The sequence below is a fragment of the Lepidochelys kempii genome, chromosome 6 (assembly GCF_965140285.1).
Source record: "Lepidochelys kempii isolate rLepKem1 chromosome 6, rLepKem1.hap1, whole genome shotgun sequence".
In the NCBI taxonomy this organism is placed as follows: Eukaryota; Metazoa; Chordata; order Testudines; family Cheloniidae; genus Lepidochelys; species Lepidochelys kempii.
Genome location: NC_136385.1, coordinates 104,838,554 through 104,850,898, shown reverse-complemented (window position 1 = coordinate 104,850,898; position 12,345 = coordinate 104,838,554). Strand labels below are relative to the sequence as shown.

At 43.1% G+C, this 12,345-nt stretch overlaps 1 protein-coding gene across 8 annotated transcripts in view; it reads right to left on the bottom strand.

Annotated features, from left to right (window-relative positions):
- Positions 1-11,013, bottom strand: part of UNC79 (unc-79 subunit of NALCN channel complex) — a 161,997-nt gene extending 150,984 nt beyond the window's left edge. For all 8 annotated transcript variants that reach the window (XM_073349519.2, XM_073349521.2, XM_073349522.2 and 5 more), the window contains exons 1-2: positions 10,747-11,013; positions 3,939-4,059 (exon numbers count right to left, since the gene is read on the bottom strand). In XM_073349519.2, the coding sequence (XP_073205620.1) occupies positions 3,939-4,059; positions 10,747-10,768 (143 nt within the window). In that variant the 5' untranslated portion in view covers positions 10,769-11,013. The remainder of the gene's footprint in view (positions 1-3,938; positions 4,060-10,746) is intronic.
- Positions 11,014-12,345: the final 1,332 nt, after the last annotated feature.

The window sequence follows — 12,345 nt, the reverse complement described above, 5'->3', positions numbered from 1 at the left end:
ATTACAGGGCTAGCTAATAAACTTTTTCATGCTCCTATAAAAGTATCATATACTATTTTAATATATTAAACAATAGACCAACTTGTTTTACATGTACCGTACCTGTAGGGTGAGCTTCCAAAAGTGGCCAGTGTTGGCATACCACTACTCCCATTGAAGTCAATGTTAAAACCAATAAAGTATAGATGTGGCATTGAAACATCCATTGACTTCAGTGGAGCAGAGTTAGGTCAATGGTAAGCGCTTTTGAAAATTCCACCCACCCTACACAGAATTCAGGCCCCAATCTTTCAAATACTTAAACACACGTGAACTTTACTCACGTGTTGTCCCATAGAAGTCAGTGTGACAACTCACATGAGAAAGTTTCACTCATGCTTATGTGTTTGCAAGAGAGGGCCTGATTTATTTGCCATATATATTAAAATTTTTATAATTACATCTCTGAGCAAAGGTGGCTATAGTCAGGCATGCCTGATCTGTCAAGTATGCAGATGTTATATATATACAATATAATCTACCCTAAGAAAAGTTACTGCATAATTGTTTTTTTCTTATTGTGCCTTGTATGCCTGTAAATTATTTTGGTTTCTGTTACCCAATGTCCAGTCTAAGAAAAGTGGTAACAAGACTGTTCTGTCAGTTTTTATGAAATCATATCAGTAAACCAACCAAGATCTATTAGGATTTTAAAAGTGAATTATCAGAGTGCTGATTCCTCTTTTTTGGATTTGCTTTTTTAAATTTGGTTGACTTTCATATGATACATTTTGCAGCTTCTGATTTGAGATGTGGAGGTATTAAATTTCATTCAACCCCTCTCTCTGAACAGATGCTACCCAGTTATCCACCAAATTCAGTTCCTTCACTTGCTAACACGTCACTCCCTAGAAGTGCTGCCCCGGGAGCAATATTTCCAGGAGGGACATTACAGCATTAATAAATCCTTGTTTTGGAAAGCGTAAGGCCATGATGGCTAACACTCATCTCAGGGCCTCCCTCTTCCTTAATATAAAGGTGGGACTCATGGAGACTACAGGTCCCAGCATACAATACTCCATCTTGATCATAGAGGCCTTCTATTCAATTCAGGTATTAGAGATGTGCCCTTACCAAAGCCCCAGTTCCTACCACCCCAAACTCAGAGAATCTCTGAATCTGGATATGCAGCTGACCCCAAATTCTATAATGCGACCAGTCAAAACTCCAGATCCAATAACAATCCTGAACTCTGAGAAAGTTTGGCTGCAGATTCAGATCTGGCCACTGTAGCTCGTTCCCTTTTCTACTCAATATGGAGCACTGTACACTGGGACCTGTAGTATCTGCAGGCACCTCCATACTGAATCTGTCCCACTGTATGCAAATGAGTTGCCAATGCATCTCTTAACTGGTCAAAGTTTGGGCTCCCTTGCTGCAACTTAGGCCACTCTCCAAATTACTACCTTCCCGAGGTGTTTCTTTGAGAAATGGTGCCAGAGAAATTGCATCTCTCCATACCCAGGAAAAGCAGTAAAAAATATCTTGTGCATTAATAACTGTTCATTAAATAAATAATTTTGTCTGTAGTTAAGAAATGCACAGAGGGAGTTTTTTCCTCAGAAAACAAGAAAGAAGCAGGTATTCTATAAGACGTTTATTATGTTCTAGGTCAATCCTAAAGTGAGGGAGGAAAGGCTGGAAATGAGAAATGCATGAAACTTAAATTCATGCTGTAATGTAAAGAAATGCTTCTGCCCAAAGAGAAAATTGAGGAGGAGCTAAATGAATCAATATGTTATGCATTGTGTATGGTGATTTTATGTGATGTTTATTCATAAAAAGTAAATGCCTCACTTTTTTCAACCATAGCCACTTCTTCCCACCCCCACCCCTGAGTCTGTTACATCATTGAATGTATATAAACGAAAGGACCAAGTTAATCCTTGTTGCAACTAAACTGAAGCTACTGGTATTACACCAGATATGACTTTGACCCAAAACAGTGGGACTGCCCCACGCAGAAGAACTAAGACAATATGTTTATAACACAGAAAAGTAACTGTACTGTCAAGGTACAACAGGTTGCAAAAACTACACCTGCTAAGACCTAGTATGCTAACAACTGAATGGGGTATATTTGACTGTGTTTATACTCCATTGTGCAATAATGAGTGTGTACGCGGTGATAGTGTGAGAGGCAGAAAGAAGGCTTCAGGGAAACTCTTGAACAAAGTCTTGAGCAAGCCAGGGTCTTGAGATGTTTGTTTAGGATAAACCGACTTAAGATCCCTGAAAGCGGAATTGCGTGCACTGGACAGGAGTTTCCTTCTTTCCACTTGCCACACACTCAGTGTAGGGTAAGGTGTTTTGTCTAATCCCTGTCTTGGTGTGAACAGGTGCATGAAGTTGTGGTGGGCTCACACCACAGCACCCAGGTCCAGAACCAGATTTCAAACACTCCAAAGTTAAAGGAGGTCTGGATTAGAGATTTGATCTGGCCTATTCTGAGGATACAGGCAATGGACTATATGAAATTCAGATCTGGATCCAGGGCTGGATTTCTAATGCCCTCTCCCTAATTTGGGGGATGTTCAGATTCAGCATTTTGATTTGCCCATTATAAAGAAAGAGGCCATCTATGAAATTATATCCAAATCTGAATATACACTGTGAGTACCACCTCAAATCTTATCAAGGTCAGGGTAATCAGTACCAGGGTTTTGGTTCAGTCCAACCTCTAGCATGAAATAAAGAAGTTAAATGGAATTGCTCCCTTCATATGGAATTAACAATTCTGCAGACTTAAAACAGCCACACATAAAAGAGTTGTGCAGACCTCTAAATTCTGCTTTTGTAACCTACAAAACTAGCTGCTTCACTCAGGTAACGTGTATTTCTACATATGTATTTTTCCTGTTAACACAGAACATGGAGTGTTTCTGAATTCCATGGTCTCTGAATGTGGGCTCTCAATGAGTTTTTCATTCAACTTTAATACTTGCTTGTTAACATATTTTAGAGCAAGAGAGAATGTTTCTTCTCTCCAAGATTGGCCAAACTTCCAAAGCAGCCTCTTAAAGTATGGGTGCAATTTTCTAAGCGTATATATTTTTGTAGGTGCAAATCAGGTAGTTATACACAAAAATGCACCGTGAACTCAAAACTATCTGCATATGAAAAAATATGCCACAAAAATGTAGGCATACAAAAATTATATCTGCAATGTCAAAGGCCATCTCAAGGCCACTTTGAAAATTTAGGTCAATGAATCCATTATACTGTGGGAAAATTGGAATATAAGTAATGTTCCTAATGAAATCCCAAACCTATAACAGCTCTCTTTAACAAGTTGAAAGGTGATATCACCTATCTAAACCTATTCTCTAATCATACTTCGAACTTATTTGTTTTTATATTGCAACTAGAGTGGACTAAACCAAATCCCTAGATCAGAACAACTCTGAACCGTTAATGTCATTCAGATCCAGATCTGGATCCAAACTTTGTGTCTATGCCCATTGCTATAATAGGCTGAACCAAAATCCAGATCTGAAAGCCCACTGAACTATGGGACAGCTCAGCTTCTAGTTCTGCTGCTCAGGCTCATCTCAGTAGGATCCTACAGCTTTAGGATTCTCAGAGCGGTCACAGTCAAACTTGTGAAATTTTATAGCAACCTTCTCTCTTCTTTACTTCAAGCACATGTGTGCACTCCACTAACCTAGAATAGGTCCAAGCAAACCATATTTTGTTCTAGAATCAGCCACTCAACAAGCAACTCAACTGGGCAAATTGGGCAACAGCCAATGCTGTAATTTATTTATACCATATTTTTAATTAAACTGAGCTCTGACTCCTTCTGGTTGAGCATTGATCCATAAGATCCATTAACCAAGAAGAAATCAATACATATCCCCTAACATTTTTTCTCTTGAAGAGCATAATTTAAAACTTACCTCAATAAAGTCTGAGAAAAGTATTTCAGAGTGTTTGCAATGTCAGTTCCAGAGGGCACAGGGTAAATGTTGTGAAGAACGCGGTTATGGTATTCCTGTAGGTAGCGGATCTTGGAAGCAACTGGATTAAAAAAAAAAAAACACAGAGACTTTCATTTAGCTTAGTTCAGGTTAAGACACCATATCAGTTTTCTACCCCTACTGTATCGTTAAAATTCATGTAGTGAGCTAAATCTAAGAGACAAGTCTTTCCAATCTTTATTGTGGCTGACTGAATTGAATACTCTGATTAAGGAAGGAAGAAAAGGGGAACATTTTATATAGTATTTTTAAATCTGTCCTACTCTATGCTAAAAGGTCAAACACTTAGTGCCTGTCTCGTGTTTTCCATTCATGGATTTCAAGCCTCATTTATAATGTTATGAGCTGGGTGAAACCTTGTCATGGGTTGAGTTCAAACCTCATTGAGATTGGTAGATGTGAACTATAACTATATGCATAAGCCCCACCTAAGACAAAAGGTGTGTGTGAACCCAGGGAGCTCCTGTCTGAGTATTGTTTTGGGTATGTGTGTGGGTATAAGGGAAGAGAGATCACACAGAAACTAAGGTCAGCCAAGAACAGACAGAGTGAGAGAGCACCTGCAGCAGCAGCTGAAGGCATGTAGCTAACCCGGGAAGAAATCTAGGGAGAGGTTTTTGGGTCACAGGCTCAGGCTCAAAAGAGTGCTCTTGGTGCTGTGAGCAAAGGAAGTTGTTTGTTTCCTTCTGCGCTCAGAGACACAGGACTTCGTACATTCTTTGTAAACAAAATAAACTGTATCCAAGAAATACCTGACTACCACCAATTTCTCCTCCCAACTGGAACATGTACAGGGTTCCACATTTTGACTAGCCACTGAGGTCAAAAAGGGGGAGTAATAATTATTTATTCAGTAAGTCACACAAAACTCACGTGAGATGGATAAGTATTACTACAGTCAATTTATGGATGGATAACCTGAGGCAAAGAGAAACTCAGTGGTTTGCTCTAGGCCATGTAGTGAATCAATTGTGTAAGACTGTGTACAGTTTATTTACATCTATAGCAGGCAGCCTGGTCAGAGGCGGGGTGGGGTCAGGGATGGTTCAAAGCGGCTTTTCTACAGTGAAGTGCAGGGGGGAGAAATCGTAGCTTTAGAAAGCATAGCATTTTCCTTATTCTAATAAGTTCCTTTCCCTATTCATGACAGAATACCTGCAAATGGACTGCTGGTCTTCTATTTTCTACAATAAAAGTCACTCTGTGGTTAATTGTAAAGAAAGCTCAGCACGTAAATCAGTTATAGGCCTAAGCTTAGAGGGCACCCCTATTTTCTGTACAATACCACAGCAAACAAATACACTATAGCTATAGAAAAGGTCAACATTTTTGTTAATATGAAATACTGATGCTACTTCACTATGTCACTTTGTTGTTGTCATTCTCCAAGAGTGGACAACATGACATAATAAATGTCAGCACAGCTTAAGATTTTAAATGCTTTAACTCTTCTTTAACAAAGAAGAGAACTTCTAAGTGCACGTTCACTTTTCTCTCTGCAATGAGGAACATTACGGGTGGGATTTTCCAAGCACTCAGCACTGACCTGACTCTGCTCCTATTCAAGTCAGTGTTAAAAATCCCATTGACTTCAGTGGAAGCAGAACTGGGCAATGCTAGCACTGGTGAAAATCCTGCTCTATAGATACATAAAACAATTTAGGAACAAAGTAAGGCCATCCATCACAACATGCCAGACTACAGCTAAATGTAGGTATCTCTTGAACAGATTTACTGTATATATTTTGCTTTGATCAGCTCCCCCAAGTGAACTATTCTATATATTTATTAAATACAAAAACTATGGTAAAAATATTCAGATTGCAAAGCCAAGCTCTTAAAAGTTAGGAAATGCCAGAATTAAGGTTGCCTATGCAACCTGAATTCAGCCCTGTTGGATGTATGCATTATGATACTGATTTTAATTACATGATCACATTTTATTTTTTCCCCATGACCCCTGCACAAAATTGTGTATGCCTAAAGGGGAGCTCAGGTTGAGGCTGTATCTCTAATTTTATGGATAACTTTCATAATTTAAAAAAAAGAGTCCCCTCAAAGTCTCCTTTTTTTCCAATGTGCAATTTTTCATGTTTGTATCTTTGCACTAGCAAATTTTTTGCATAAACAAGCTACATTTGTGCATCCAACTGGGTATTGATGGCCTTGTGGGTCACACTGGTCATATTTTGTCCTCAACTATCCATTCAGTGGACTCAATACAATGATATACAGATGGGTGGGACGAACAAAATAGAAGGCTAAAGAATCCAGTAGCAAAAATCATGCTCTGAGTTCTGAAGGACTACAGAATAAATGTGTTAAATCTTATTCAGTGATTATGCAAGGCAAGGAAGGCTTTCTTTCCCTCCACCACAATATCTATGACATTCTGGTTACCAGAACTGGTGCATTTGGGTTCTCCACTTGTGAGCAAAATAGGCACCTCAGATTTAAATGGATAAAGCTTTTCTAGTACACCATGTATTCTCCCTGCGCATAACGTCTGTTATTACTGTTTACTGATACAGCCTTATAGGTGTAAATGGCCCTTTACAAATACGGAAGAATATGGACCCCTGTTCCCAAAATCTCGTTAGACAACTAGACTAGAGAATATCCTTTGCGTAGGTGCTCAGATTCCATGGTAAGGAGAGTCATACAGTATAAATACATGGATTAGATTAGGAGAGAGCCTTTTCTATTTACTAAATGTTGTTTGTGATGCCAGTCTCCCTCGTGTAAAGGATACGAAGCCTAGTAGATTTTTAAATAATCAGGTCACAAATCAGAGTTCCCAACCAAAGAACAACTCACAGCTGGATTTATAGTTCATTGCAGGTGCCATGCTACGCAGTCAGATGTCCATAACTGAAACAGGAAAACCAATGCCAGAGATATTAGTCAAGCTGTATTTTAAAGAGCCTCATTCATCTCTACAGCCAGTTGTTTTCAAGAGAGGGCAAAGCATGTCAGGAGTGCTGTTTTGTGCAAAGTAGGAAACCTGTTTATTTCTATTAAGAGGGTTAGTGCCCAAATGAAATCAATCAACATAAAAGATCATTCATAAATGCAATAGCTAGATAATAATTGTGTTTGTAAAATGAGTCACTTCATGTTGCTTTTGCTATCAGACCACACCTCCCATAGAAATTTAATTGTTATGTCCCAGGTTACTGAGAGCTTTTTTCAATGAAAGCACTAAATCAAATTGCAAACCTTGGTACCTAAAGATAGGCTCCTAAATCCAGTGCAGGCATTGGATTATAAGTAACTGATTTTGAAAAGTCTTGAGCATCCACAAATCCTATTATCTTCAATAGAAAATGCAGGTGTTCAACACTTTAGAAAAATCAGGCCACTTGTACTGATGTGTCTAAATATGGATTTAGGAGCCTAGTTTTAGCTATCCATGTTTTAAAATGTTGACGTAAACATCTGCTAGCTTCAATGTCTACCTCCACGCTGCATGTGCATCTAAACTCCCAGATTCCTCTTTGAGCCTCTGACACAAGTGCAAAATCTAGGTTGGACTCTTTGGAGATGGTCTCCTTGGTTGTTTCAAAGTCCTGGGCAGGAAAATAGAGGATAGTGGGCATTCCCAGAACATTACTTACCATGAGCAGATGCCAGTTTTTATTACTGGAGGACAAAGGAATTAACGGGTGATCTCCAGGTTGTTTGCTGTCAGTGGGTGCTATACTGTGCAATAGCTCAGCTCCATTGGAATGCTGTGGTGATAGGCCTAATGATGAGTATCATTGACTTTACTTTTCAGAATGTGCTCAGAAGGAGACCCAGGTAGAGAATAAAGAAGAGTGCCATGAGCAGGTGACCTCCTGTGACCCTCTATTGGCTGTCACCTTTCGTTAGGATGACCTGCTATTGCTCAGAGCAGCAGGGGACAAACTGTTGCTTGGTCATGTATTCCTGAGAAGTTCTACACCACCAATGATTAGGATTGGAATTTTTGCTCTTCTGATCTGGTCTGTGTATTCTTTCACTTTAGTTTTTTCAGTTGTTTCATGGTAAGTTCTGGACTCATCATTGCTTGTCGCACCTACCTGAGACAATCTGGTTCTTGCCTGTCAGTCAAGCAGGACAGTAGCAGTGGCAGCATCAATTGAGGCTTGAGGGGTAGCCTGGTAGTGGTGCATAAGCCAGGATAATTCTTATTGGAAATCATCACCATTTGTCAAAAAGTGCAGGTGAAAGAGAATTGGAATTATGCAAAGAGCAAATAAACACACTTTACAATGCCATAAAGAGCTAGGCAAGGGAGAAGCTTTGATAAACATATTATAAAACAGAAATTCAGTGCGTTAGGAATTTCTGTATCCCCAACCTTAAGCATCATGAGGAGGAGAAAGCCAGCTTCAGGACCGGAACAGAGGAGAAATCCATGATCTGGGTCCACAAGTGAATCCCATTTAAAACCAGTGTATACACCAAAACTGTAAAAAAGGGGGGTAAGTCCTTAAAACTAAAAGAAACAGGGAGAAGGTGGTACCAAAGTGAGGGTTCCAGAGCAGCACAAGGGGAAGAAAGAGTAAATAGCAGCCTGCAGAGTGAGTGAAAGAAGCTCAGAGTAGAACAGGCCAAGAACATTAGGGGTGAGAGAACGCGAAGGCTGATAACAGCAAGGGAAAATATCAAAAATGGTGCTGATGGAGAGGGTGGAAGAAGCAGAAGGAACTGTTCCATATATCAATGTGAAGTAATCAGAGGTGAGATACAGAGTAGCATGAGAAGGGAGAGATGTTCAGAAAATGTGGGAAAGACAGAGAAAAAAAGTAGCACAATGGGCGAGAGCAGAACATTGCATCATTCAGAGAGGGACTACAGAATTCTCTTTCATTTTTAAGAGCATAAGAATGGCCATACTAGATCAGACCAAAGGTCCATCTAGCCCAGCATCCTGTCTGGGATGCTGTGGCCAATGCCAGGTGCTTCAGAGGGAATGAACAGAACAGGTAATCATCAAGTGATCCATTCTGGCAAACAGAGGCTAGGGACACCATCCCTTGATTTATAAAAATGCACCCTCCATAAAGGATGCATCTAGGCCATCAGCACAACACTTAAAAGACAAAAATATCAGCTACTGTAACTAAGAGATTAATCCCAAAAGTTTAAATAAAAAAAAAAAAGATGCCCCTTTGTCCTAATCAGGCAAAGGCCTGTAAATAACCTGAAGATCAACAGACATGGACCAGAGAGCGAAGTGAATTTCAACATCCAAAATGTCAGATGAAATGATTCCAGCTGGGCCAGAAGCACTCTAAGTCCTTGATCAAAGAGCAATCCCGACACACCATTAAGATAGTGCATCAGGAGAAAAGGTTATATGGATTCAGTGCTGGTCTACAGTGGCATTTTTCTTAAAATTTCCTGCTATTGCACTAGCAAATATGCCAGTTATTAACAGTAGTAACAATAGTCGGAGTTCTGATGTGGGCCAGCTGCTTGCATTCTAATAACCATCATCTGACTTTGCTGGCAGAGTAGATCTAGAAAACACGGCAGTTAAAATGTCAGTGGCTACTAGCAGCCACTCAAGGGTATAAGTCAACGGAGCTCCCCTGGTGTTTGTTAGCAGCAGTGGGGAATTGTCAGAAACAATAGCGTAGACAAGGCAAGAGAACGATGACTTCTGAATATACACAGAAGATGCATAGTGTGAGCCACAGCAGCAGGCCAGCTTCCCTGCTCTGTCAACGAGCTTCTTCATGGGTAGACCACTTTTAAGACTGTGAGGGGCAGATCACATTCTATGTTAGTTCAATCTGTGGGCTCTCTGCGGAGACGCTTCAGACAATTAGTTGGGTGACTTTTTGACACAGACACTAGGACCTAAGCTAAACCCGCACTTCAATTCATACAAGCCAATGAAGCTGTCAGCTCACTTTGGGTCACTACTGATCAGGGCTAGTGATCAAGAAGTGTTAGGCTCTGTATTTTATCACTAAATCCACAAGCCAAACCAAACCAATCAATCATTTCCTCCCCTTCCCACCCCCAACACATAATTATGTTGCTTTCCTTTTAATGGAGCATGTAAATATTATCTCATTGGTAAGCATGCAAAGCAATAAGTGAAACCTTTAAGGGCTATTAAAAGCAACCAAAACAGTTTGGAGACTGGGGTTAGTATCAGCACAGGTATTGAAAAATCACCAAGTGCAAGACTTCCTAGGGAAGAGAACAGACACTGAAAATGATGTACAACAGCATTGAACAAAGGCTGGGAAGCTTTAACCCACAGCTGCCATTTACAGCAAGGGAGACTGATCAAAACACCTAAAACCAGGCCCTAACCAGAACTAGGTCGCAGGGCCTGGCTTCCCTTCTATCCTCCTGTCTTGGAACAAGGCAGAAAGGCCTCCGGTTTTTAACTCAGATAACATCAGAGCACAAACTGGCCACCCTTGATAGGGTTTCTCATCAGTTGTGTGAAATAAATCGCACTGCAGAGACAGCCAGACACCCCAACACAGCTCAGCGCGCAGGGACAGGCAGCTGATCCATTGCAGGGGCCGTGTAATAGATCCCCCCCGACACACCCTCCTCCTGCCATCCGCCCCCGTGGCCAGCTCCCAGGACCATGGACAGTGCAGCGCCCCTCCGCCGCCGCACCCGGCCACACCCCAGCAACCCCCCAGCCCTGGCTGCGCCCTCCTTTCCCAGGGGAGGGGCCGGGACCGAGCCCCGGGCGCCCGCTACTTACACTGCTCCGCTTTGGTGGACATGATGCTGGCCGGCTGGAAGTGTTTCGCCCCAATCTCGGTGGCCTTTGGGTTCTTCTCTCCCGCTCAGTCCGCCAGGAGCCACGGTCCCGCCCTGCTGCCCAGGCGCGAGCGGCGGCCCTCCTCCCACCCCTCTGCCGCTCCCATTCTGGCCTCGGCCAATCTCGCCCTGAGCAGCCCTCCGGAGGCCCGGGCAGGGGCAGGGGCCCCGGCTGCTGCTGCTGCTGGCCTGAGGGGAGAAGGGGGCGCGAGTGGGGGGCCCTGGCGAATTGCACAGGGAGCTCTCCCAGCGAGGGGGAGGCGCGATTCCATTCACAAGGAACAGCCTCTTAAAGGGGAAGCTCCGCTCAGCCCCTAACCTGGGGCTCGGAGAAATCTGGGAGATTTAAGCGCCCGATACTCTTTAGAGCTGATGTTTTGCAACAGGCCCCCTCACCCCACGCAATCAAATGATTTTTTTCCCCCCTTGTGTATCAGTTTGGCACTTCCTCCTCCCAAACGGCAACGAGATCAAAGGGAAATCATTCAGTTTAGGCTGGGACTAAATGGGTGTGGGTTGTATTAAAAGCTCTTAAGCACAGGCTTGCCGCGGCTGGGTTTTACACACACCCTGAGTTTTGTTCTGGACCTGACTACAAGAGCTCTTCTGAGCCCCCCTATCTCCCGAGTGCTGACCAGGTACAAATGCAGGGCCCCTGAACCTGGGCGGCGCGTGAGCCCCACCCTTCGGGGAGACGATCCAAGGGGCCCCTCACCTTCAGCCAGAGCAGCCCCCAGCTGAACAGCCCCGGGCCCTTCTTTCTTTATTGCATTGGTTTTATCATTTCTGTAGGGCTCTGGCTCGCCTCCCCCACGCAGTGGAGGCCTCTGCTTCCCTGCAGCCCCAGCCCCATCCCACTAAGGATAATTTCCCAGGCTCCAGTTCCCAGCCAGACCCCCAGCTTTCCATTCTACTTCTCAGTTCCTCTCTCCAACCTCTCTGCTCCCCCAAATCTCCCTCAGTTCTGGACACGGGTGAGGTGGGCGGGCTAGTCAAGGTGTGGGAGTATCATCTCCCTTCCATTCGTTTTTTTGGGGGGAGAGGCTAATTCAGTGGGTGAATCAGTGTTCCACACCCCCAATAGTTACTAGTTCCAGGCAGGGCTAGATTAACCCATGGGCTAATAGCCTTAGGCCCTAATCTTTAGGCCCGCCCATTTTTAGGCACTATTGTAGGCCCTCCATTCCATATTGAAGTAACACCCGAGCGACGGTAGCAGGGCATTGGGAATTTTTTTGTCTCATTAGATCAGGGGTGGCCAACCTGAGCTTGAGAAGGAGCCAGAATTTACCAATGTACATTGCCAAAGAGCCACAGTAATACGTCAGTAGCCTCCCGTCTGCTCCCCCGCTCCAGCCCCCAGTGCCTCCCCCTCCCCCCCATGCCTCCTGCCTGCCATGATCAGCTGTTTTGCATGCACAGGAGGCTGGGGGAGGGGGGTAAAGGAGAGAGGAAGGGCACAGCACATTCTGGGGCAGGGGTGGAGTGGGGGCAGGGCCAATGTAACCACTAGGTGAACTAGGCAACCACCTAGGGTGCC